This window comes from Pteronotus mesoamericanus, unplaced genomic scaffold (assembly GCF_021234165.1).
Source record: "Pteronotus mesoamericanus isolate MK-2021 breed Mesoamerican mustached bat unplaced genomic scaffold, CSHL_Meso_final scaffold_21, whole genome shotgun sequence".
Taxonomy (NCBI): Eukaryota; Metazoa; Chordata; class Mammalia; order Chiroptera; family Mormoopidae; genus Pteronotus; species Pteronotus mesoamericanus.
Window position 1 is genome coordinate 32,055,623 of NW_026555310.1, and position 27,690 is coordinate 32,083,312.

Consider the following 27,690-nt stretch of genomic DNA (forward strand, 5'->3'; position numbering starts at 1 on the left):
CTTGTCTCTGTTGATTTCTTTTCCTTTCAGTGTTGCTGGTCATATTTTCCTTGCAATTTTGCATTGTTGGTTAGGTTCTGCTTATAGGTGAGATCATATGGTATTTGTCTTTCGCCCCCTGGCTTATTTCACTTAGCATGATGCTCTCCAGTTCCATCCATGCTGTCGCGAAGTTTAGTAGTTCTTTTTTTCTTTCTGCTGCGTAGTATTCCATTGTGTATATGTACCATAATTTTTTGATCCAATCATCTACTGATGGGCATTTAGGTTGCTTCCAACACTTGGCTATTGTAAATTGTGCTGCTATGAACATTGGGGAGCATAGGTTCTTTTGTATTGGCGTTTTGGTGTTCCCAGGGTATAGTCCCAGCAGGGGAATCACTGGATCAAAAGGCAGTTTCATTTTCAGCTTTCTGAGGAAATTCCACACTGCTTTCCGTAGTGGCTGCACCGGTCTGCATTCCCACCAACAGTGGACTAGGGTTCCCTTTTCTCCACAGCCTCGCCAGCACCTGTAGTTTGTGGATCTGTTTATGATGGCCATTCTGACCAGTGTGAGGTGGTACCTCATGGTGGTTTTGATCTGCATTTCTCTGATGGCTAGTGATGCTGAGCATCCTTTCAAGTGCCTCTGGGCCCTCTGTATCTCCTCCTTAGAAAAGCATCTGCCCAGGTCCTTTGCCCATTTTTTGATTGGATCGTTTGTCTTCTTGGAGTGGAGTCGAGTGAGTTCTTTATACATCTTGGAGATCAAACCTCTATCTGATGTATCATTAGCAAATATATTTTCCCATACGGTTGGCTCCCTTTTCATTTTGCTGATGTTTTCTTTCGCCGTGCAGAAGCTTCTTATTTTTATGAGGTCCCACTTGTTTATTCTTTCCTTTATGTCCCTTGCTTTAGGAGACATATCAGTGAAAAAATTGCTGCGTGGGATATCTGAGAGTTTCCTGCCAATGTTCTCCTCTAGGACTTTGATGGTGTTGCGACTTACATTTAAGTCTTTTATCCATCTTGAGTTTATTTTTGTGTATGGTGTCAGCTGATGATCCAATTTCAATTTTTTGCATGTAGCTGTCCAGCTCTCCCAACACCATTTGTTGAAGAGGCTGTTATTGCTCCATTTTATGCTTCTGCCCCCTTTGTCGAATATTAGATGTCCATAGAGACCTGGGCTTATTTCTGGGCTTTCTATTCTGTTCCACTGGTCTATGGGTCTGTTCTTGTGCCAGTACCAGATTGTTTTGAGTATGGTGGCTTTGTAGTAGAGTTTGATGTCCGGTATTGTGATCCCTCCTACTTTGTGTTTCTTTCTCAGCATTGCTGCGGCTATTCGGGGTCGTTTATGGTTCCATATAAATTTTTGAAATGTCTGTTCTATTTCTGTGAAATACGTCATTGGTATCTTAATAGGGATTGCGTTGAATCTATAAATTGCTTTGGGTAGTATGGACATTTTGAGGATATTAATTCTTCCAATCCATGAGCACGGTATATGCTTCCATTTATTTGTGTCTTCCTTAATTTCTTTTTTCAATGTTGTATAGTTTTCTGCATACAGGTCTTTTGTGTCTTTGGTTAAATTTATCCCTAGGTACTTTATCTTTTTTCTTCCTATATCGAATGGTATTTTTTTTCTGATTTCTTCTTCTTCTATTGCATTGCTGGTGTACAGAAACGCCTTTGATTTCTGAATGTTGACTTTGTATCCTGCCGTTTTGCCAAATTCACTTATTAGGTTGAGGAGTTTTTTGGTAGAGTCTACAGGGTTCTCTATGTACACTATCATGTCATCTGCAAACAATGATAGTTTTACTTCCTCCTTTCCTATTTGGATGCCTTTTATCTCTTTCTCTTGTCTGACCGCTGTGGCTAGGACTTCCAATACGATGTTGAAAAGAAGCGGTGAGAGCGGACATCCTTGTCGTGTTCCCCGATCTTAGTGGGAAAGCTTTCAGTTTTTGCCCATTGAGTATGATATTAGCTGTAGGTTTTTCATATATGGCCTTTATTACGTTGAGGAATGCCCCATTTATTCCCATTTTGCTGAGTGTTTTGATCATAAATGGGTGCTGTACCTTATCAAATGCTTTTTCTGCATCTATCGAGATGATCATGTGGTTTTTGTCTTTTCTTTATTTATGTGGTGTATCACATTTACTGATTTGCGTATATTGAACCATCCCTGCATCCCTGGGATGAATCCCACTTGATCGTGGCGGATAATCTTTTGAATGTATTGCTGGATGCGGTTTGCCAATATTTTGTTGAGGATTTTAGCATCTATGTTCATCAGCGAAATTGGCCTGTAGTTTTCTTTCTTTGTAGTGTCTTTATCTGGTTTTGGGATCAGGGTGATGCTGGCCTCATAGAAGGAGTCTGAGAGTCTTCCCTCCTCTTGGATTTTTTGGAATAATCTGAGAAGGACAGGGGTTAGCTCTTCCTTAAATGTTTTGTAAAATCCTCCTGGGAAACCGTCTGGCCCTGGGCTTTTGTGTGCTGGGAGTTTCTTGATGACTGCTTCAATTTCCCCAGCTGTTATCGGTCTGTTCAAGCTTTCTGTTTCTTCCTCCTTCAGTGTTTGAAGATTATACTTTTCTAAAAATTTGTCCATTTCATCAAGATTTTCAAATTTCTTGGCATATAATTGTTCATAATAGTTTCTGATGATCATTTGTATTTCTGTGGTATCCGTTGTTATTTCTCCTCTTTCATTTCTGATATTATTAATTCGGGTCCTCTCCCTTTTGTTCTTGATGAGTCTGCTTAAAGGCTTGTCAATTTTATTTATCTTTTCAAAGAACCAGCTTCTGGATTGGTTGATCCTCTGAATTGTTCTTTTTGTCTCTATGTCATTCAGTTCTGCTCTAATCTTGACTATTTCCTTCCTTCTACTTGTTCTGGGATTTATTTGTTGTTGTTTCTCCAGTTCTTGAAGTTGTAGTGTTAGGTCTTTTATTTGAAATGTTTCTGTCTTTTTAAGGTAAGCCTGTATTGCTATGAACTTCCCTCTCAGGACCGCCTTTGCTGTGTCCCATAGGTTTTGGACAGTTGTCTGTTCATTTTCATTTGTTTCCAGAAATTTTTTGATTTCTTCTCTTATCTCATTATTGACCCATTCATTGTTTAATAGTGTACTGTTCAGTCTCCAGGAGTTTGCAAGTTTTTGAAGTTTCTCTTTGAGGTTGATTTGGAGTTTCAAGGCCTTGTGGTCTGAGAAAAAGTTTGGTATTATTTCAATTTTTCTGAATTTGCTGAGGCTTGCTTTGTGTCCTATCATGTGGTCTATCTGTGGAAAACTGCCATGAGCATTTGAAAAGAATGTGTATTTTTCTTCTTATTTGGGATGTTAGGTTCTATATATGTCAGTTAAGTCTCTTTGATTCAGTGTGTCATTCAGCGCCATGATATGTTTATTAATGTTTTGTTTGGAAGATCTGTCCATTTTTGACAGTGGGGTGTTGAAATCCCCTACTATCAATGGGTTGCTGTCTATATGTTTTTTGAAGTCATCCAACAATTTCCTTATAAACTTGGGGGCTCCTATATTGGGAGCATATAAGTTTACAATGTTGATGTCCTCTTGATAGATTCTTCCTTTAAGTATGATAAAGTGCCCCTCTGGGTCTCTCTTTATGGCCTTTGCTTTGAAATCTACTTTGTCTGATACAAGTATGGCAACGCCAGCCTTTTTCTCATGTCCATTTGCTTGGAATATTATTTTCCATCCCTTTACTTTCAATCTGTGTAGGTCTTTTGCTCTGAGGTGGGTCTCTTGTAGGCAGCATATGTGTGGGTCATGTTTTCTTATTCATTCAGTCACCCTGTGTCTTTTGATTGGGGCATTTAGTCCATTCACATTGAGAGATATTACTGATAGAAACTTACTCATCTTTTCTCTTTGTACCGGTGTTCCTCTCTGTCTCATTCTTTTCCTTCATCTGCTTAAACCAGTCCCCTTAGCATATCTTGGAGTGCTGGTTTGGTAGAGATGTATTCTTTTAGCTTTCTTTTGTCTGGGAAACTCCATATTTCCCCTTCTATTTTAATGGAGAGCCTAGCTGGGTAGAGCAGCCTTGGCTGTAGGCCGTTGCTTTTCATGGCTTGGAATATTTGTTGCCATTCCCTTCTGGCTTGTAGTGTTTCTGTTGAGAAGTCAGCTCCTAGGTGTATCGGGGCCCCCTTGTATGTTACTTTCTCCTTCTCCCTTGCTGCCTTGAGGATTCTCTCTTTGTCTTTGACATTTGCCATTTTAATGATGATGTGTCTTGGAGTGGACCTCCTTGAGTCCTTCTTGAGTGGGGTCCTCTGTGCCTCCTGGATCCATGAGAGCCTTTCTCTCCTCAAATTAGGGAAATTTTCCATCATTACTTTTTCAAGGAGGTTCTCTATTCCTTGCTCCTCTTCTTCTCCTTCTGGTATCCCTATTATACGGATATTATTGCGTTTCAGGTTGTCTTGCATTTCCCTAAATGCCTCTTCATTCTTTTTGAGCCTTTTTTCCATTTCTTGTTCTTTCTGGGAGCTTTTTTCTACCTTGTCCTCCATCTCACTGATTCTATCCTCAGCTTCATCCAGCCTGCTTTGGATTCCTTCTACTGTGTTCTTCAATTCAGAAATGGTATTCTTCATATCCTCTTGTGTCTTCTTGATAGTTTCTATGTCCTTTTCCAGGCTGATATAGTTTGCTGTAAGATCCTGATAGTTTCTCTGCAGTTTCTCATAGATATCTTTGAGCTGGCTGAGCTCATTGAGCTTCCTTAGAACCATTGTTTTGAATTCCATATCTGATAGTTCCCTTGCCTCTATTTCATTTAGCTCTCTCTGTGGGGAGTCCCCTTTTCCACTCATTTGGGGGGAACTTCTTTTTCTTCCCATTTTTGTGAGAGTCTGTTAAGTATTTTTGTCCTTTACTTTTCTTTCTGGGCTTGCCTCTGATGATGTCAGTTGTTGACCCTATAGGGCCTTGGGTTGTTTGTTTGAGCCCTTCAGGAGTCTAATGCCTGTGTCTGACTCCTGCTTGGAGCAGCTCTGTGACCCCTTTGGTCAGGGCTGGGCTATTTTGGGGGATCTCTCTACGCTCTCACGCGGGCTCCGTGAGTGCGTTCCCAGCACGGCAGGGTCCCCCACCTGCCTGGGCTCGCATGTGCTTGCCCCAGACCAAGGGGCTTATTCGCGACCTCGCGTACTCATCTGGCCCCCCTGGCACGCGAGCTTCGCGGCACTGGTCAGTTTAGGGTCTTCTATTGTGTATTCTCCCCGCTTTTGGCTCTTTGGGTGCGTTGCTTGCCCTCGCCAAATGGGGACTACGGAAATAGGAGGAAATCAGCTCTAGGACTCTCTGGTTAATCCTGTTTCTGGTCTCTCCTCCAGGGACTCTGGGCAGCTCTACTTATTTTGTGGTCCTCTCCGCAATCGCGGCGGGTAGGTCAATTTACGCCTGCCCTTGCCCCTCTGTGCACTCCCTCGCAGGCCGTATGGGTGCCAGTCTGTGTGAGGCCTTGCCGGCAGGTGCAAGCATTAGCCAGCCCGCGTGGGTCACACACGCTGGCCAACCCTCGCCGGTCACTCGGCGCAAGTGTGCGCGCCTGCTCTGGGTGTTTTGGGGGTGTCTATGTTTGCTTTTCAGCTTTTGGCTCTTTGGGGGTGTGGCCTCTTCCCGCGCAATGGACACTACGGCAAGGAGAAGGAGTCGGGACTCCCCGGTTCCTCCTCCCGTTCTTTCCCCAATGCCTCCATTTCTAGTCTCCCCTCAGGGGCCTCTGGGCAGTTCTGTGACCCCTTCGGCCGAGGATCCAACCCCTGTGCGGACTGCGTTTCAATCGCAGGCAGTCTGGTTCATGTGCGCCCCACTTCTGCCTCTTTGGGTCGCGCCTTTCCAGCCCACAATGGAGACTACAGAACGGGGAGGGAGGCGGGACTCCCCGGTTCCTCCTCCCATTCTTTCCCCAACGCCGCCATCTCCAGTCTCTCTGCAAGGCTCTCCCAGCCAGTCTGCACTCAGCCCCCCAGCTCACGCGCACAAGCTGTGTGCAGAGCGCACAAAAGGCAGGTTAATTGATTCCCTTATGCCTGAGCGAGATGGTAGCTGCAGAGTGGGAAGTGCGTTATCACCCGGGCTCCACTGGCCGCTGTGTCAGTTCTCTTCACAAAGTTTTCCTCACCAGTCTTTTCCCAGGCACCAGCCCACCCTGCTGCCGCCTCTACCCAGCGATCAAGGAGGGTGGCTGCTGCTGCAACTTTTGCGTTTGCCCTTGAAATGTCTTTTTGCATCCCCAGCCACCTGTCTCTGGCAGAGAGCACCCCTAAGCTTTTTAGGGTTGCGTTTTGTCTGTATTTTCTCGGCTTTAGCTGCTGTAGTTTAGGGGTTCCTGTTTATGATTCAGACCCCGTTCTTCTCGGGGGGAGCTAACTGGCCGTTTCAATGTCCCTCTGGTGCCAGTGCCCGTGGGCACCCAGCCCACCCTCTCGAGCCTCCACCGCAATTCTCACCCGTTGGGATGTGTGAGAGTAGAATCCACTGTCCGCGGCACCAAGGCTCCTCTCCCACTATCGCTCCACTGCTTTCCAGGTGATTACTCCATTATTTAGTTGCAATTCCAGTTTGGTTTTGGGAGGAGGTCAGCGTGACTCCCTTTCACTCCTCCGCCATCTTTCCAATCCTCAAGAAAATCTGAAATACTTTTTTATAATAGGTATGTATCTTGAATGAATGTTATCTAACTCTTAAAAGCACAATTCCTTTCTCCAGAAATGCTAAAACTTGAGTTGATTCTGTTCCTGTGCGTCACATATTTCAAACACAAGGGACAATCAGAAGCAACATTCACTCTAGCTAACTGGCAATAAACTTTTAGAATTTCTGACTTCATTCAATCATCAAATGAGCACTATGAGAAATTCATTAATTGATGATCTCAGTCATTTTGCACGTCACTTTTCCCTTTTTTGTATATCTTGCTAGAAAAGCCTCTAAGTGGTAATAATTCCCTGGACACAACCTGAGTTTTAATCCTTCAGTAATTGTCCTAACTATACAACATTGAATAAATTCCCCAGTTCAAGAAGTCTCAGCTCCTACTGAAAGGAAATAAGATTGAAAGAGACGTAAAACTTCTTTACTAAATCAAATTCAGACTCTGAATAGCAGCATAAGGCAAAAAGAAGCCATGTCATTGAGTTCCTAAAAATCCTCTTGCTCTAAATAAGTTTGAGAGAATGACGTTGTACCAGCCTTTGAGAGAGGACTATTTTCCTGTCACTACCTCTTCTGATCTAGGTGTATATCAACCCATTAAATCCCAGTGTCAGCTCTGGGCCAGAGTCAGGTAGATGGATCTGGAACAGCTGGGAAACATTTTTTCTGTATAGGTATAAACCCAGGAACATAATTTACAAACTCAAATAAATATCCAAATTGGGACAAAGGAAATAAACTGAATATCTGCAGGATAACATTCTTGTACCCTCCACCCTCTATCAATTGAGAAAAGAACCATACAGAAATAAATGCTGAGTGTCTTTCACAAGAGGCTGTGAAAATTATGTGATGTGACTGGAGTAAAAAAAAGCAAAAGGACTGCAGAGAAATAAGCTTGTTAAATGCAGAGTTAATTTTGGGTCTGACTGACTACAAAGGAGGTGGTTATTTGTGGGTGTCCAAAAGTTAAGATTAAAATCTAATATCCATTGAAAAATGTGAACAATTATATAAATAAAATAGGAAATCCACTCACCACTATAGAATTAGTAAGTGGTAGAAAAAAACAAGCAATGATATAAAAAATAATGATTATGTACATTTGTAAATATAAACAACAGGGAAGTTTAGTAGTACAGTTTACTACCCAGCAGTTTCCTCCATTATTAAGGATAAAGTACTAAGTTTATACTTACATGTAAGTAGTAAAAATTAAACTTGAAAAAGTATACAAAATACAGGAAAAGCCTAACATGACCAAAATCAAGATACAGAACTAGTCAATCACCACAAAAGATCTGCTTTATGCTACCTCTCTGTATTCACATTCCCCTCCCACCCCACCTCACCCCCTCCCTGTCACCTGGCAACTGCTAATCTGTTCCCCATCTGTATAGTTTTGTCATTTTGATGATATTATATAAATAGAATCATATAACCTTTGGATGCACCTTCTGCAACTTTTCTCACTAAGCATTATATTCTTTAAGCCCATTCCGGTTGTTGTATGTACCATCCCTTTTTATGTTGAAAAGTATTCCATTGCGCACGTTATTTTGAAGACACTGCCAAAGTGATTATATTCCCACCGGCAATGTCTGAAAGAACCTGTTTCTCTGCTTCTTCATCAGCATTTGATATGATCACTATTGCTCATTTTAGCAACACTAATAGATGTGCAGTAGACAACTTGTACCTTTTAATTGCACTATTTGGTCCATTTACATCAAATACAATTATAATATGATTGGGCTTAGCACTGCCAACTTGCTCTCTATTTCCTATTTGTTCTATCTCCTGCCTTCTTTTTAATTAATTGAATATATGTAATATTCTGGTTCAATTCCTTTACTGGCTTTTTAGCTATATATCTTCACATCTATTTTTAGTTGTTCCTCTGCAAATTAGAACATGCACCATGGTCTTACCGCAGTCTCATTAGAGGAATTACTGTACCACATTAGGTAAAGCTTAAGAACTTTGCAACAATGTGTTTCTATTTACTCCCACACTCAGTGCACTGCTATCATATGTTATACCTCCCACGGATTTTGATAACTGTACTGTATCTTTATGAGTTTTGCCTCAAATCATCATATATTTTTCATAGAAGTTAAGAATATGAGATCTTTCCTAGTTTCTCATATGTTTGCCATTTACAGTTCTAATCATTACTTCCCGTAGAGCTGTTTTCATCTACTGTCATTTACTTCCAGCCTGAAAAATTTCCTTTAGCATTTTTGTAGTAAAAATCTGTTAACAATCAGTCTTCCCAATTTTCATTATTCATGACATTCTGGCTGCATTGTCATAATTACTACTAAGCAGAGAAGTTTCCTGGCTCTTGTTGCAGAGCCTGGAATGGTATATCCTCCAAAATCACCTCCTCCCAAAAGGCTCATTCATAAGCAACAGAGGTCATTTGAAATGATTGCTGCTATTCTCCCTAAGTCTAAACACTCCGAAAGTCTGTTTACCAATTCCTGGCTGCTTTCTGAGCACCCAGTTCATAGAAAGCCCTGTCCTCGAACTCTCCCAAATCTGGGTGGTGAAGCTTGTCTAACTCTCTCTTCCTTAAATTTTCCTGATCTTTATCTCCAAAAATTACAGTAGCCAGCTCTCTGTGACTTCATTAACACCATGCCTCAGAAGTAAAAATCAAAGAATTTTTGTGAGTATACTTCTTATTGTTTTGCCACTTTCCTACACCAATGACCATGGACGTTATACTGGGAGAAGCCCTGGGCATCTTCCAATACTCATGCCCTGCCGAAACTTATGAAGATGACAAGAGTGAGTATAGTTTAGGCCCCCAGACAGCATCCAGAGCCATCAGCTGAATAATAAGTTGGGCTCAGCTCATAACCAGGCCACTGCTCCAGTTCTTATGTTAGTTCAGCAACCCCTCCACACATTTACACTGTGGGGGAGTGTTTGAAGAGGAAATATTTATTTGGTCATTGCTACATGATATCTCTTTACCCTGAAGAATCACAGCAAAACCACATTTGCATTTTAAAGAGTTACCAGATCAAAGCAATCCTGAAGCAATATATTTTCAGAGCAGAAGCCCACTCATCTGAAATTGTTCTTCTCTTAGTTTAACCGTGTGAGACATGTGAGACCCCCTGCATCCAATCTGTAAAACTCATATTGCTTAAAGTTCCTGATTCTTCTGCCTTTATTCCTTCTGGATCTCCCCTAATTCTCCCCTTTCTTGCTTTCTTGCCCATTGAGAAGCAGGTTTGTGGTGAGTGCCAATTTGTCCTTCATCAACTTCCAGTAAAGAGAGATGAGTTGATATAATTTGCTTAGATGGCTTTATACTTAGACACACAAGAAATGACAATGTCCTAAAGAAATAAGAGGAAGTGATGAAGAGGAAAGTCTGAATTTAAAAAGACTTGATAATCACCCCGGCCTATGTGGCTCTGTTGGTTGGGCATCGTCCTGCAAACCAAAATGTTATGGGTTTGATTCCTGGTAAGAACAAATGTTTGGGTTGCAGGTTCGGACCCCAGTTGGGGGTCATGTAAGGGGAGACCAATCAATGTTTCTCTCTTATATTGATGAATCTCTCCTTCTCTTTATCCTTATCTTCCTCTCTCTCTAGAATCATTTTTAAAAATTAAATTTTTGATAAAATTTTTTAAATAAATAAAAAGATTTGACCAACTAGACATGAGAAAAGAGTGAGGACTCTGTATGAGCTCCATTAATAAATTTAAAAAGTAGTCTAGGAAATTAGAGATGACAAAGGAAGAAACAGTCTTATAGAATTACATTTTTAATTGTTCTATGAAAAATTGGGCAGAATTAGGAAAGCTATGTTCATTCTATCTTACTTCTAATTTTTGATCCTTGACTTTTAAACAGACATCCAAGTCTGGTATCTAGAAATTGTTTAAAAACAGATGATGATACATCCTAAGAAGGAGCATACATGAAAGTTTAGGTTTTGTTTTCATGTGTTCTTCTTCATAGGAATGAAGTTGTGAGTATAGGCCAAGTTTAGAGTCACTTGCCTAAGCAAGAGTGACCTGTAACATCCATGAGCCCATGCAAAGTAATGCTTTGGGTAGCTTGTGGGGAGATGAGAAAACAGGTCAATTTACTCACCTTGGATTTCCTCTCAGGGAAAATGATTGAGGACCAATCCTCTAAGAGCCATCAGATCAAACTTGCTAAGTTATCCACAAAGGAAAAAATACTTTATTCTGAACATTTAATTTTGAGCAGTTTCCATATACAGTGAAATTCAATTTTAGGTTAGCATTACTCTATTGGAATATAGACAATTAGAATATCTGAGGCCTCATCTCATTTTTAATGCAACAGCTTTAAAAGCCACTGCAGATGTTCCAGAGGCACTTAGTTCCACATCATCATAATCAAAGTCTCCTTTCTCCCCCTGGAGCAGCCAGGGACTATCTTCTTTCCCAGGATGAGCTGCCCCTCTAGGGAAGTATTGAGAGGAACCTGAAACAGTAAAGAGAAGTTTAATTAGAACTGTGACAGAAAAACCAGACAATGCCCTATGGTAGAAGCAAGTCTAGAGTATGGTGATGACATAGCATCTCTGGGGACTCATTAATGCTCAGGTAAGCTCAGACTATTTAGTATTGGTTACAGCAAAAGTGTATCAGGGCTATCCTATCAGGATCCAGTCCATGTGGGTCTCTGGGGCCACAGCTTATCTAGGAAATACTGGATCACAGGAGATCTATGACCAACACAGGCGCTCTCTGAGCAACTTTTTCCTGGCTTACACAATCAGTAGCAAAACAACCCAAGAATGGTAAGAATCATATGACAGGATGTAAAAATTTCGCCTTCATAATGGTCAGGTCTGAGTTCACAAGGAGAAGGAGAGAGGAGACCACATCTGAAAAATCTGAGTTCTTCATTAATCTAACTCTGTTCTTGGTAGCCTTGACTTGTGTTCCCAGATGCCAACAAAAACAATCACAGGATTCTTGCACAGCTGCCCCTCTCTATGGAATCACTTGAGTCTTCAGATGAACAAACACTCTTCTCAGGAGAATGTCTTCATTTGGCCTTGCAAATGTCTGGTGCACATTAGATCTTAGCTGCCTACAAATTCTGAGTCTATAATCCACTACGTGACTTTAATTTTTTAGACCACAATAATCGTAGACCTTGTACATATCAGTGTTAACATATGATCACAGTCCATCTTAAATTATCAAAATGTCTCACAAATTCCAATACAGCAATATTTTTTACACCTTTAACTGCTTTTTATGTAAGAGATGACAAAAAATATTACAAGTTGTTCCATTTTTGGATTTGGAAAATACCCTCAATTAATCGACAAATCTTCACATAGGCACATCAAGGATGAAGTTATAGAAATATAGCTTCCAACACTACAGAGTGCATCCTCCCTTCCAAGGAATGTGAAAGCATTAAAGAAAAGCATATGATCTCAGTAGTACTCTCGATAACATGAGGTCATCCAAATTTTGAGTCTACAAGAAGAATGGGCATTAAGAAGTCCAAATTCACCCTGACCAAGCCAGAGACAAAATACGACAGGGTTCAATTAATCCCACTCACCTGCCTGAGAAGCTCTCACCCCATTCTCCTCTGCAGGCATGTCCTGCTCACCCATCTGAGAAGCAGAAGAAGCCTTGGGCACTGGTACCTCTTCTGCATCATCATAACTGTCGCTAAAGGTATCAGTCCTCTGAGCTGGGGCTTCTATGGGCAGACAAGGGGATCAGGTGAAAGCACAGTAAATGAGTTAGTTTAGGCAATACGTAAGTCCTCTCTGACCCAGAGATTCTGATGGCTGCTAAACAGGTTACCATTGACCCCATGCTTTAACAGGTGTTCCAAGGCCATGCACTTCATTTTTATGTGCCAATAAACTGGCAAATGATCCAAATACCTCAGTATTTCTTGATTAAAACTAAATATTTTTCAAAGCAACTCTTATACCAAAGACCATTACTAAAATACTTTATCAGGTTATACTTTCCCAGTGTTATTTTTTAAAAACAATTTGTGCCTCTTGTGGCTGAATGAGGGTGGTTCTGGACACTGAGAGCCTGGCCCCAACAGGGAGCATTGAAGGGCAGCCAGGTAAGAGGGAGACTGGAGCCCAGGGAGACAAGGGAGCCCTCTCATCTCAGCAAAGGGAGACTATTCCCCCGGCTCTCATCTCTGGGGGAAGTTCCCTTGTCTCCAATACCCAGTCAAGACAGGTCCACCTCTACTACCTAGAACAGATTTATAGTCACTATTTTCCTCACCATCCCTGGTGTAATATACCAGCTTTGTCACTAAGTCATCTGACAGAGATCCATGTGGAGAAAAACATCATAAAAACAAACAGAACAACATACCCAGAGGCTCCACAGGAAGGCTGAGAAGAAATGCTGGGTTACCATGGCTCTCGTGGTGTCAGGGGAAGCTCAGAGCTATACAGGGGCTCTGGAGAGGCTCCTCCTGCTTCTGTGAGCCTGGGGTATATGTGGGACCTGCAGATGCTGAGAAGACCTGGCTCACAACCAGTGGATGGCTGAGAAGTAGAGGTCGCAAGAGGTTGAGGCAGAGACACTCACGTGGGCTGCTCAGGAGATCCTCTGTCTTCAATGTTACAAGATGATCAACCTCCTCGTACACAGCCTCATCAAGAGCATCTTCAAAGCTGGATACGGCAGGGAAAACCACCAGCAGGTCAGAGATTACCCCCTGACATAGCTCTAAGCCAACATGCTGATCTTTCATTGTACCCTATGCTCACAAACGGAAAAACCTTCACGGTTTTCAGGGCCCCTGTATAGTCTTATACCCCTGCACCATGTCTGCACCTACCACCTTTGTGTGACCCTGTAGCCAAAGCCCAGCTCCTACTCTTTCCTGTCTCACATAAAAAGCCATGATTTATGAGTGCTCACACCCCACTCTCTAAAATGTCTGTCTATTCAGCCTTTAGCAGCTAATGAGGGGCGGATGGGTGTGTCAAACTAATGGAGTGAGACCAAATGCATTGCTCTGTTTCCACATGGCACCTCTGGCCCGGTTTCCTGCCTCCACACCCTTTCCATGTTGTCCAGTACCCCCTGCAGCCCACCTCTGTGCTCAACTCTCCATCTGTGCAGCTGAAACTCCAGGATGACGAAGACCAGAAAGAGAAGGGCCCCCAGGATGAGGCAAAGGATCCTAGGCAGGGAGAAGATACCAGGGCCAGGACTTAGGCCAGATCTGGTCCCTAAAAAGAACAAAGCCAAGAGGATTTGGAGAAGGGCATAGGTATAGGGAATCTCACTTAACTAACATTTCCAAGGAGCTCAGGACAGGAAAGTCCTAGCTTCCATCATAATGGGACTGACTGACTGCCATGCTGGTGGCACTGTCCCAGGCCATGTCCTGAGATAAGTTCAACTCCTCTCCAGTGTGGTCCACAGGAGTGCTGGAAATTATCAGGGAGCCCTGGAATCACAACAATCGCTGAGTGCTCAGGCTCAGCTTCAGCCCCTTCTCTTGGGTTTCACCAGACTAGAGCATCAGACAATCTTGTCATAGGTGTTGGCTGCTGAGGAGCCACAATCATGGGCAGGCAAAGAAATACTCAGAGCCAGCCTCCCATGGCCTGAGGGCATGAGAAACTTCTGGCACAGTGAACTAAGGAAGGAGAAGTTTCTCCAAGGAAAATACCTTGATAACTCCCCACCACCCAGTCACTCCTCAGGATCTTTCCTTTCCTGAGTTGGCTAATTCTGTCAGAGATTCTATAGAATGTGTCCCAAGAATTTTAACATTCACCAAAGCATTGATAGTCACATTGTACCTGCTGCAGTGGTTGACAATATTGATCTTTTACCTAGGGAGAAAAATAAGAGTTTGAAGCACAGGAACTGGACAGGATGCAGGATAGTCTATTTTTCCTACCTGAGCCCTAATATCTCCCTTTGGCTACCACAATATCAATATTGAGTCCTCCCAACTCCCCTTCTCCTAATCCAAGGTCACGGCCCCTAGATGCTTCCTGAACACAAACTGCCCATCTTACCCCAACCCAGCCCATTGCTCCACCCCTGCTCCAGCCCAACCAGAGCCCAACCCAGGCTCCACCACTCACCGGAGCACCTCACTCCAGCGTCCTCCTCGTGCTTGCAGTCGCTCTGCCCCCAGGGGTCCGCAGCACAGGCCCACAGGGAGGACTCCCTGCCCCTGCACTGCACCTCATCCAGCCAGACACCCCCATCTCCTGGGCCAAACGCTGCCTCCTGCAAGGCTTCCAGGGCAGAGCCACAGCCCAGCTGCTGACACACCACCTCGGCCTCTGCCAGGCTCCACGAGTCGTCACACACTGTGCCCCAGGAGCCACTGTGCCAAACCTCCACTCGCCCTGAGCACTCGGTGTCTCCATCCCTGAGTCGGAGCTTGTCTCTGTCTGACAAAGTGGCAGCACCTCCTGTTACCACCCCTGGGGAAAGAAGGCACCCTGGGAGCCCACAGGGGAGGTGGGAGGGGCAGATGTACCTGTGCAGGGGGCAGCAGTGGGACAGCTCTTGGGTCTCATTCCTGCAGAAGCAGACAATGGGGAAGCACTGGATCAGGGACAGCTGGATGTGGTCTGCCCCACAACCAGGTAATTTAGGGTCCTTGGCTCAGTCCAATGACAAGTGAAAACATGGACCTCATAATCAATCTAATGGTCTGAGTTAGAGACATTCACTGGATCCTAGTCTGTGTCACCAGCTGGCATTACTTTATCTGTTTACTTGTTTATCACTCCACGCTCCACTACAAATACAAACACAGACACTGACACATACACCCATAAATTGAAGCTCCCCTAAAGGAAGGACCCTGCATATCTTACTCACCTCTGTGTTTCTGCTATTAAGACAGTGCCTGGCACATTGCACATATTCATTCAACAAACATAAATTGAAACCTTCTATAAATACTATGTATAGGAGCTTGATCAATATTTATTGAATGGAAGAATCAATGAATAAATCCAGTGGAATATAAGTCACTTAAATTCTCACTAATCAGTAAGATAAAGTAAGTACAAATTACTATTATTGATTTGTGGTAATAAATAGTGGATATTAAAAGCAAGTAAGTCCAGAAACCCAGAAGTAATTTGTATTCAATATTCCATTTGTACTTTTTAAAGGGAAATTACACAAGAAATTGTACATTTTCCTTATCTGTTTTCCAATGTGAGATATGAACAAGCAAAGGAGGTTACTATAGGGAGAGTGTGCTTTTTTAAAAGACTAGAACAAGTAGAATTTAGAGAAAGATAGCTTACTAGCTAGTTAGTGAGACAAATATCTGTATGAGACTCAAATAAATATACTAAGAAAAACTACTTTAAGAGGACACGGAGGACCAAAAAAAAAGGCATGTAACAATTGAAACCAAAGAAAACAGAAATAAATTCAAAGCAATACTAGAAAACAGGAGTATACAACAGTACTTGCCATAAACTGTTATAGGAGTTTGTTAACACCAAACCACTATTGCTATAAATGTTAAAAGGCTTGCTTTAAAAAGAAGAAAAGATAAAGAAAAAAACAGAAGGAAATAGTCTAAGAATAGAATTGCACTAAATACGTATCTATCAATAATCACTTTAAATGTGTAAGTGGCTTAGATGTTCTAACCAGGAGACTTAGGGTAATTGAATGGATAAGAAAACAATACCTATATATATGCTGCCTCCAAGAGGCCCATTGAGATCAAATGTACACACAGACTGAAAGTAGAGGGATGGGAAAATATATTTCATGCAAATAGAAAGGGGAAAAAAAGCTGGGGTAGCAGTACTTATATCTGACAAAAGAGACTTTAAAACCAAGGCTATAGTAAGAGACAAAGAAAGAATACATAATGACAAAGGGAACAAGCTAACAAGAGGATATAACCCAAGTAAACATTTACGTACCCAATGTAGGAGCGCCTAAATATGCGAAGCAAGTCGTGATAGACATAAAGAGAGAGGTTGACAGAAACAGTCATAGTTGGGGATCTTAGCATCCCATTGACTTCAATGGATAGACTTTCCAGACAGAAAATCAACAAAGAGACAGGGGCCTTAAATGATATACCATATTAAATGGATTTAATTGATATCTTCAGAGCATTTCATCCCTAAGCAGCAGAATATACATACTTTTCAAGTGCACATGGGAATGTTTTCTAGGATAGACTCAATCTTAGGACACAAAAAATGTCTCAATAAATTTAAGAAGATTGAAATCATATCCAGGATCTTCCCTGACCACAACGCTAAGAAGCTAGAAATCAATCAAAAGAACACTGAAAAACCAGCAAAGACATGAAAACTAAATAACATGTTATTAAACAATGAATGGGTCAACAAGAAGATCAAGGAAGAAATCAAAAGATACCTTTAAACAAATGAAAATGAAGACACAACAATCCAAAATCTGTGGGACACTAGGAAAGCAATCTTAAGACAGATATTCACAGCATTACAGGCCTATTCCAAAAAACAAGAAAAAGTACAAACAAAAAATCTACCTTCACACTTAAAGGAACTTAAAAAAAGAACAAAAAACAAAGCCCAAAGCACATAGAAGGAAGGAAATAATAAGGATTAGAACAGAAATAAATTAAATGGAGTCTAAAAAATGATACAAAAGTTCAATGAATTCAAGAGCCGGTTCTTTGAAAATATAAGCAAGATTGACAAACCTTTAATCAGATTCATCAAGAAGAAAAGAGAAAATAAACAAAACAAATAAAATCAGAAGTGAAAGAAGAGAAATAACAAATGACACCAAAGAAATACAAAGTATTGTTAAAAAAAATTTATGAACAACTATATACCAAAAAAACTGGAAGAAATGGATAAATTCCTAGAAACATACAATCTTCCAAAACTAAATCAGGAAGAATCAGAGACTGTGAATGGACAAATTACACCTAGTGAAACTGAAGCAGTAATTAAAAAATTTCCCACAAAGAGAACTAAATGAAATAGAGGCAAGTAAACTATCAGGTATTGAGTTCCAAACAACAGTTATAAGGAAGCTCAATGAACTCAGTGAGCTCAGAAAGAATTACCAAAAACTACAGGAGAATTACAAGGAACTTACTCCGAACTATATCAGCATGAAAAAGGACATAGAAACTATCAATAAGACACAAAACGAAATGAATAATACAATTTCTGAATTGAAGAACACAGTAGAAGGAATCAAAAGCAGGCTAAATGAAGCCGAGAATCAAATCAGCGAGCTGGAGGACAAGACAGAAAAAAGCTCCCAGAAAGAGCAAGAAAATGAAAAAAGACTCAAAAAGAATGAAGAGGCATTTAGGGAAATGCAGGACAACCTGAAACATAATAATATCTGTATAATAGGGATACCAGAAGGAGAAGAAGAGGATGAGGAAGGGATAGAGAACTTGTTTGAAAAAGTAATGATGGAAAACTTCCCCAACTGGAGGAGAGAAAAAGTCATAGAAGTCCAGGAAGCATAGAAGGTATCACTCAAGAGGAACCCAATGAGGCCCACTCCAAGACACATCCTCATTAAAATAGCAAACATCAAAGACAAAGAGAGAATCTTAAAGGCAGCAAGGGAGAAACAGGTAGTAACATATTAGGGAGCCCCCATACAGCTAGCAGCTGACTTCTCAACAGAAACACTCCAAGCCAGAAGGGAGTGGCAAGAAATATTCCAAGTAATGAAAAGCAAAGGCTTGCAACCAAGACTGCTCTACCCAGCAAGGCTCTCCATTAAAATGGAAGGCAAAATAAGGAGTTTCCCAGACAAAAGAAGGCTAAAAAAATACACCTCCACCAAACCAGCATTGCAAAACACGCTAAAGGGACTGCGTTAAGAAAATGAAGAAAAAGAGTCTATGAATACCCAGTTCCTTTCACAGTTGCCAATACTTGATATTACCAATATTTTTAATACATATTAATCTGATTGTGACAATGATGTGTTATTTTAATTGTTCCTTTATTCTTTGTTCAAACTAAACCTGTTTTTGTATATTTCTTGCCTATTTCTATTATTTTTAAAAAGCTTTAAATGACTTTTTGGAATCCTTTATCCATTTTTTGATTAAACGTTTGTAGAATTTTTTCCCTAAAAGAAAAAATAACCCTTTTTTAGATGTGTTGCAAATACTTTCCTATTCTATTACTTGTCCTTTAACTTTTTTTATATGTATATTCCTGTACAGTCTTAAATGTTTAATATAGTCATATCATCAGTATTTTACTTATGGCTTCTGGGTTTGAATATTTTACTTCAGGGTGAGAAAAATATTAGTTTGTATCTTCTCCTAAAACTCCTTAGATTCTACATATTGATTTTTAATTCACCTGAACATTTCTTGTATAATGTGTGAAATAGAGCTCTATACTTGTTTTATTTCAAGTAATAGTGGTCCATGCACCTTATTTGTTGAATAAGCCTTATTTTCCTCATTTATTTGAAATATCAACTTAATCATATATTACATTGTTAGATAGATATATATATTTGTCTCTAGAATGTTCCTTGTATTTCATTGATGTACTTGATTATTTTTGTGCTGGTATTATGTTGGTTTAATTGCTAAGACTTTATAATGGTTTTAAATGTTTTAATATTTTATAATTAACTTTTACATTTAAAAAATAAATATAATCATCTGCATTTAGGAAGGAAGGAAGGAAAGAAGAGAGAGAAAGAAAGAAAGAGAGAGAGAGAGAGGGAATTCCTACCTTTTGCAACAACATGGATGGAACTGGAGAATATTAAGCTAAATGAAATAAGCCAGTTGATGAAAGACAAATACCATATCATCTCACCTATAAATGGACTCTATTCAACAAAATAAACTAATGAACAAACTAAACCACAGGCATGGAAACATGGAGAAGACTGAAAGTAACCAGAGGGGTTAGAGAAAAAGGACAATAGTAGAAAGAAGTGGAAGGGACTAGACAAAGAACATGCATGAATGACCCATGGACATGGACAACAGAGTGGGAATTGACTGTGGGAGCAGGGGGTGGGGGTAAGATGGGTGGAGGGGCCTAAAGGGGGAAAAATTGAGACAACTGTAATAGAATAAACATCATTTATAAATTTTAAAAAGAAGAAGAAAGAAAAAGAGATGAAGAGAAAGAGGCAAGAATGGGCGTGAGCCCTGTAAAATATCTGTTTCTCACAGCTGTGGATTTCAAGCAGCTCCCAGCATATTGCCAAAGTACACCTGAATGGGGGTAGGAAGGCAAAAGAGAAAAAAAGGAAACCAAGATACAGGGGAAAAACATTGAAAGTAGAGAAAACACTGTGCAAATGCAAAAGAAGGAAGGGAAGGATGGAAAGAAGAGGAAAAAGAGAAGCAAAGCAACTGTTATCCTTATTCGTACTTCAAACATTTTATTAATTTATTTTAGAGAGAGGGAGAGAGAGAGAAAGATCAACTTGTTGTCCCACTTATTTACATATTTATTAGTTGATTCTTATATGTGCCCTGACCAGGAATCAACCTGCATCCTTGGCACATCAAGATGTGAGACTACATTAACCAAAGACACAAAAGACCTGTATGCAGAAAACTATACAACATTGAAAAAAGAAATTAAGGAAGACACAAATAAATGGAAGCATATACCGTGCTCATGGATTGGAAGAATTAATATCCTTAAAATGTCCATACTACCAAAAGCAATTTATAGATTCAACGCAATCCCTATTAAGATACCAATGACGTATTTCACAGAAATAGAACAGACATTTCAAAAATTTATATGGAACCATAAACGACCTCGAATAGCTGCAGCAATTTTGAGAAAGAAACACAAAGTAGGAGGGATCACAATACCGGACATCAAACTCTACTACAAAGCCACTATACTCAAAACAATCTGGTACTGGCACAAGAACAGACCCATAGACCAGTGGAACAGAATAGAAAGCCCAGAAATAAGCCCAGGTCTCTATGGACATCTAATATTTGACAAAGGGGGCAGAAGCATAAAATGGAGCAATAACAGCCTCTTCAACAAATGGTGTTGGGAGAGCTGGACGGCTACATGCAAAAAATTGAAATTGGATCATCAGCTGACACCATACACAAAAATAAACTCAAGATGGATAAAAGACTTAAATATAAGTCGCAACACCATCAAAGTCCTAGAGGAGAACATTGGCAGGAAACTCTCAGATATCCCACGCAGCAATTTTTTTCACTGATATGTCTCCTAAAGCAAGGGACATAAAGGAAAGAATAAACAAGTGGGACCTCATCAAAATAAGAAGCTTCTGCACGGCTAAAGAAAACATCAGCAAAATGAAAAGGGAGCCAACCATTTGGGAAAATATATTTGCTAATGATACATCAGATAGAGGTTTGATCTCCAAGATATACAAAGAACTCACTCGACTTTACTCCAAGAAGACAAACGATCCAATCAAAAAAAATGGGCAAAGGACCTGGGCAGATGCTTTTCTAAGGAGGAGATACAGAGGGCCCAGAGGCATTTGAAAGGATGCTCTGCATCACTAGCCATTAGAGAAATGCAGATCAAAACCACCATGAGGTACCACCTCACACCGGTCAGAATGGCCATCATAAACAGATCCACAAACAACAGGTGCTGGCGAGGCTGTGGAGAAAAGGGAACTCTAGTCCACTGTTGGTGGGAATGCAGACTGGTGCAGCCACTATGGAAAGCAGTGTGGAATTTCCTCAGAAAGCTGAAAATGGAACTGCCTTTTGATCCAGCGATTCCCCTGCTGGGACTATACCCTGAGAACACCAAAACGCCAATACAAAAGAACCTATGCACCCCAATGTTCATAGCAGCACAATTTACAATAGCCAAGTGTTGGAAGCAACCTAAATGCCCATCAGTAGATGATTGGATCAAAAAATTATGGTACATATACACAATGGAATACTACGTAGCAGAAAGAAAAAAAGAAGTACTAAACTTCGCAACAGCATGGATGGAACTGGAGAGCATCATGCTAAGCGAAATAAGCCAGGGGGCGAAAGACAAATACCATATGATCTCACCTATAAGCGGAACCTAACCAACAATGCAAAGAAGCAAGGCAAATATGGCCAGCAACACTGAAAGGAAAAGAAATCAACAGAGACAAGAGGGAAGGGGGGGCAGGGAAAGGGAAGGGAAGAGGAAAGTCAAGGAACATATAGCAAGGACTCATGGACAAAACCAAAGGGGAAGAGCTGAGGGAGGGAAGGTGGGAGGGGGCAAGGGAAAGGGGGGGGGAAGGCAGAGACAAATGTATTTAAAAAGTAAATAAATTAATAAAAAAAAAAAAATATATAAAAAAAAAAAAAAAGATGTGAGACTACAAATATCTTAGAATGAGATTTGTGGGCTTTGTAAGCTTATTCATTTTGGAAAGTCTGTGTGATTTGGCATTAGTTTAATATTCAAGTTCATGAAAAATCTCAGCATCTTCTTTCTAGACTTGAAAACAATTGAAAATAATAAACATAAGAAATTTGACAATATCCTACTATTTGTATGTATGCATGCCGGCTGCATGCCTGTTTATTCTTTGATCTAATAATATAATCTTTGGGAGTAATCTTATACCAATAAACTCACTAGTATGTAGAGATACATGACAAAAATATTTATCACAAAATTATTTGTATAGGGAAAAATAGAAAATAATTGGACTACCAATAAATAAGCAAGTGGTTATAGGAACTGTACTACCAACTGCTCATGAACGAAATATATACCATTATTTAAATGTGTTATATCTAACTGGGGGGCAGCGTGGTGATTGTGGGGAAGAGGAGGGTAGGAGGAGGTGGAAGAGGATATAAGGGGGATAAATGATAATGGAAAAACTACCAAAAAATAAATTATTAAAAAATCCAATTTAATAATAATACGTATGATTGAATCTCAATTTTGTAAAAGCCAATAATAAGATACTATCTACATAAATCCTTTTATGAGTGTGAGCTTGGATATGCTTTAGTGAAAATGGGTGGATTTAGAAAATGATAGTTACTAGTCTATTAATTCTGTTTATATCAGGAAGATACAAATGAACAAGGAGTCATAGGATACAATTCATTTCTCCTTTTACATCTTATATGTCTTCCCTGCTTACAGTGAGTAAGTAATGCTTTTGTAATTTAAATGAAAGAGAAATGGGCCTTTTTCTAATCTTAAACTAATGGAAAGAACACAAATTCCCTTGTGTCGAGTCTGCTGCAAACCCAGCAGGAGCAAGTGCAGCTGATTCAGTGAAGAGACAGAGACAAGCAAAAGGGGACATAAGGAAAGGCTGGCAGGCCATCCTACTTGCCCCCAGTATTCTTTAGCATATAGCAGTGTTCATTCTCTGGGGACCATCGGAGTGACCAGAGTCCCCTAAGATACTTGTACTTAGAATAAATCCAAATCTGCCTCCTGGTAACCTCCATCCATCTTATCAGGGCTCCTCCCCTCTTCCCTCCTGGAGCAGCTCATGGTGAGTCCCCTCCCTCTTCCATGGGAAGTCCCCCAGAGTCTGAAGCCAACAACCAGGCTACATCTACTCTGGCATTTCTGCTAACCTCATTACAGACTTCCTGTGACATGGCTTCCAGTTGTTTTTGCAAATGGCACACATGCACCTAGGCAGTGAAATGTGCTAGTATCACTTCCCAAGGCAGTTCATCCTACTTTGTGTCAACAAATTAATCACCTTGGTAATAAAAAGAAATCTATTACCAGCACTGGATACAACATTCCAGCACCTTACTTCCAACTCTCTGCCCTTCACAGTTTTTCAAAACTGTTCTGTGCATTTCACCATCACCTTATTCTTTGACACTTTTATTTCTGGATTCCACCCTCTGTCCAACACTCCACCCTCAAAAGAGCTCTAGTCAAGACAATCAATGATATACAATGACTTTAACAGGCACGTTTGAGTTCTCATTTACTTAATGTCTTAGTAGCATTAACACATGGGACTATTCCCCTTTCTTTGAAACTTTTTTTAAATCTGATTTCCAAACACAATATTTTCTGAGTCCTATTTCAATGTCAGCTTCACATCTGACTCCATGTCAGTTCATAGAATGCTCTACCCACTTTTTAAACATTAACATTCCTTGGATTCTGTCCTAGCGATGTTTATGTTGCTAATGATCTAACCCACTCTGATCTAAGCATCTCTACAACTTCCAATTTATAGCTCCCACCGAGACTTCATTCTTAAACTCAAAAGCCTAATTACTTCTTCACCTGAGTGTTCTTTTTCACTTTGAATTAAACATAGCCAAAACTGAGCCTGTGGACTTCCTCCCATAAGCTTCTGTATTTTCCATTAATAAAAGGCATATCTTTAGCAGTCAGCTTTGACTCCTCCAAGTGGTTTTAAGTCAGCATTATGCATGTACATTTCCCCTGCAATAATTCTTTGTTTATCTTGTACTCAAAGTATGTTTTCTTGACAACGTTGACAAGGTGAGTGTGATTAGAATCTATGGCCTGAGAAGAAGAGCTGCCCCAAAATAAACGCTAAGGCCACTGATGTTGGAGCCAAGTAGAGAGCCTGTGTACAGGCCTCACATTGGTAGATGTGTTGAAAGGAATATGAGGAGTTGTTTCTGTTCTAATTTCTCAATGAGGTAAGATGCAAGATCACAATTTTGAGAATGAAGAGTAGGAACCAAATTTTGACAGTGTGAGGACAACACACCATATGTAAAATATAATTAAAGACAAGGAAAGCACACATATTGGAGAAGTACAATAGAACTTAAGGGCAGTATAGAATGCCAATTAGAGAGTGTCCATGAACTCAAAAATAGGCCAGTAACACGCTGTGTGTGTTCTTTCCTTGCCTTATTAGTCTAGTACAGGAAAAGTGTAGTTAGGTAGTTAGGTAAGAGAGTTGAGTATTGTTAAAGAAAAATGGTTATAATATTGGCTCATATTATCTAATCTGGCAAAGAAAAATGTAAAGACATGAGGAGAGAAGAAGGGCAAGAAAAATCAATAGTGGAAAGATCAGGTATGTCAATGAGGATGAAAAATTATTGGAGAAGGATAGTTAAAGTTTATGAGCCATAGGAGAAGAAGCAATCATCAGAGAATGGAATAAAGAAATCAAGGTTTACATTTACTGATGGTTGGTAGTGTATGCATAGCCAGAGGTTGGCTGAAAGGGAAGCTGCTTAGAAATGAGGAATTTAACAAACTGAGAGGCCAGGATTGTTGCCTTAGTTGCATTTAAATATGTTGAAGTAACTACTTATGGTTCCAGGAGTAAGACATAGATGAAAACCCTTATGAGCCTGGTGCTGCAGTCTTTCTTGGACAAGGTGAGGGATGGGAGCATTAAGCAGAGCGTTGGATGATGACAGCAACAGGCAGAAGTAGGATACCTGGTGTTGCCCCCATGGTATTAATTTCAATGTATATGATGTTGAGAAAAAACACAGAAGAGGAATTGTTGAAAATGACACCCGAGAGCAAGGAGCACGCTAATCCAAGTCTCAGCACAAGAAAAGTATGTTGAAAGAGAAACACACAGCCTCCAATTGATAGGAAAATCAATATTTTCACGGAAAAGTCAGACTTTGATCTGAACATACAAGTGAAGGGTCCATTGAGGGTATAAGAGAGTTTGCAGGTGATGGGCTCCAAATTCCAGCAGGCTCTGCAGAAGATTTTGGGAGAATGGAATGAGGGAGCAGAGAGTACAAAAGAGTAAAGGAGAAAGGCCCAGAAAATGAAGGATCAACCAAAAAGACCAATATACTGAGGGCTTCTTAGAAGAGACAAATTCAAGCAGAAAAATATGGGGAAGCAGTCCAATGCTTCTGGAGGAGCTGCCTCCTCCAGACTGAAGGCTAGGTTTTCTGCAGCCCTATCCTCGATGCCTGCAGTCCTCTGGCTCAGTGGAAGCCAGTTTGCAGGGAGGGACAAAAAAAACTCATAGGAAAGAAAATGCATCTTACAGAATTCACAGAAGATCTTAGGGAGTGGAAAGCAGCAGTTCAAGACCTCAGCAAGCCAGGGAACAATTCACAAGAACTGGGGCAGGAACTCAAGAAACTTTGTATAAAAGATGTTGTGTATTCGTTAAGCTCTATAAACAGGAGGTCCCCTCTCATGGCTGCAGATTCCTCTTCTCTACAGCAGACACATGGTAGGACTAGGTGAGCCGGAAGGCAAAGCTGCTCACAGAGCCCAGTGCTAGGCAAACTCTGCAGTCAAGCAGAGAGGAGGCTGTGCGATTGAAGGAGAGCAGCCAGAGTGAAGCAAGCAGGTGCAAGATTATCTATTATCTGGTTACATACAGTTTACATGACACCCCAACAGTGTCGGCACTGTGTATTCCACAGACCAGCTGACTCAGTAGCTTCTCAGCAGCCCTGTTCTTCTCACACAGACAGCCTTCCCACGCTCCTCACACATCCGTCACATCCAGGACACACACAGCCTAATTGAGCATAAATACATAAAACATAGAAATCTCATTAGGCAGTCCTCTACAAATCAGGCAAATGGATTGTGCGAGGAACAGCCCAGAGACCCAGCTGAGATCAATCGCTAGTCCTTGCCACACACTGGGAGCCACTGGGACAAAACAGATGCTTTTTAAAAACAAGGAGACATAGTAGAGGACTAAAATCAACTCACCTCAGCCTGCATTCAAATATAATTTCTTTTAAAAAGTTTAAAAAAAAACTGCCACTGTGACCAGTTGAAACTCCAGAAGAACCAATATTCAGAATTACTGTGGTTCTGTTTTGGTCAAAAACATAGTCTACACTGAGACTTTGGCTCCATAACCCCTGGGACCTATTCCTCTGCCAAAGTGTCCACTCACTGTTGACCCCAGGAAATAGAGGCAACTCTTACCTCGAGAATCCACCACAGAGCTGAAGAGGAGAAAACAAAAACTCTGAAGAGACAGATGTCTATTCAAAGCCATCCTGACTCCTATGTCATCAACGACACAGTCCTCGCTGCAAAATAATCCTGTGAAAAGGCATCAGGATACCAACAAAGGTCTTCCACAATGGGAGGGAAATACACAAACACATACACTGACATCCTCCGTACTGAGAGCCGATAGAGACAGCTTTTACCATTTCAGATGTTGTCAGAAATTTCATCTGCCACCTCCTGAAGCTCAAACACCAATTAGAGTCTGAATTTTCAATATTTCCTTATATGAGCAACACAGCCTGTTGACATCACGTTTCCTTAGATCCCTGAGAACCAGGCCCCCATGATCACAGCTGGGATAGAAAAATTGCATCAAAAAGCATGAGTGGCTCTCCCTCCACCAACAATCCTGGCTGATCACTGCAGACTCTCAGGTCTTTCAGGATCAGGGTGCTGCAATCAGTTGCCCTTTGGCCCGTGAGATGATGTCTTTGTTTTAATCAAGCATCGTCCTTCCCTGTGAGCTCATGGCTGAAGCAGAGAACCACAAGAAGATTTGAAATATGAGAATAATTATCAGGCCAGCAGAAAATGAGGAGCAGCAGCAAAGGAATTCACAGGTGAATGTGGAGGGGGTGAGGTGGGAAGCAGCAAGTGGGGGAGGTGTTATTATTGGTCTTTCTCCACTTCTCATAATGATCTGGAGACTGGGGACCTAATGCAGAGGGGTTCAGAATAACATGGGGCTTTGACAATATCTAACTCTCCCTCCTCAGGATCTTTCTTAGCCCTTAAGACCACTCTGTCCAGCCCACACATGTGACTTGCAGCTAAATTCTCCTTCTCAGGGATAATGAGGGCTATAGTCTACAGGGTATTTAAGACGAGCCCTTCTCCTCTCTGTGCATTTGCCAGGGCCAGCAGCCCAGCCTGAAAGCCGGCTGGTGCTCAGGGGTCAGAGAGTGCCTCAGCCAATTGGCTGATCTGCTTGTACCATTTTCCTTCCTGCATCTGCCCTCCCACCATTTCGGAATCTCTCTTAATTCATTGCTTGGTGTAGTCTGAAGTTTAATCCCAAATCTAT

At 41.0% G+C, this 27,690-nt stretch overlaps 2 protein-coding genes across 2 annotated transcripts; both read right to left on the bottom strand.

Moving 5' to 3' along the window:
- Nucleotides 1-11,015: 11,015 nt before the first annotated feature.
- Nucleotides 11,016-14,095, bottom strand: LOC129084646 (antigen WC1.1-like). Its single transcript, XM_054590838.1, has 4 exons — nt 14,062-14,095; nt 13,803-13,940; nt 12,281-12,415; nt 11,016-11,179 (listed from the first exon to the last, which is right to left on the bottom strand). The coding sequence occupies exons 1-4, from the start codon at nt 14,093-14,095 to the stop codon at nt 11,016-11,018; spliced, it is 471 nt and encodes a 156-aa protein (XP_054446813.1).
- Nucleotides 14,096-14,235: 140 nt separating this feature from the next.
- On the bottom strand, nt 14,236-26,649 carry LOC129084647 (antigen WC1.1-like). Its single transcript, XM_054590839.1, has 4 exons — nt 26,577-26,649; nt 15,215-15,256; nt 14,811-15,125; nt 14,236-14,321 (listed from the first exon to the last, which is right to left on the bottom strand). Exons 1-4 carry the CDS (start codon nt 26,647-26,649, stop codon nt 14,236-14,238), a joined length of 516 nt encoding a protein of 171 aa, XP_054446814.1.
- Nucleotides 26,650-27,690: the final 1,041 nt, after the last annotated feature.

What these genes read in the sequence shown, in the direction of transcription:
- LOC129084646 (XM_054590838.1), bottom strand. Translation starts at nt 14,095, where the DNA reads ATGGCCTGGGACAGTGCCACCAGCATGGCAGTCA. An exon ending in TGCCACCAGCATGGCAGTCA is followed by an intron (nt 13,941 to 14,061) that starts GTCAGTCCCATT and finishes TGTTCTTTTTAG; the next exon opens with GGACCAGATCTGGCCTAAGT. An exon ending in GGTGAGAGCTTCTCAGGCAG is followed by an intron (nt 11,180 to 12,280) that starts GTGAGTGGGATT and finishes TTACTGTTTCAG; the next exon opens with GTTCCTCTCAATACTTCCCT.
- LOC129084647 (XM_054590839.1), bottom strand. Translation starts at nt 26,649, where the DNA reads ATGGCTTTGAATAGACATCTGTCTCTTCAGAGTTTTTGTTTTCTCCTC. An exon ending in CTCTGTGGTGGATTCTCGAG is followed by an intron (nt 15,257 to 26,576) that starts GTAAGAGTTGCC and finishes CTGCTTCTGCAG; the next exon opens with GAATGAGACCCAAGAGCTGT. An exon ending in CACTGCTGCCCCCTGCACAG is followed by an intron (nt 15,126 to 15,214) that starts GTACATCTGCCC and finishes CCACTTTGTCAG; the next exon opens with ACAGAGACAAGCTCCGACTC.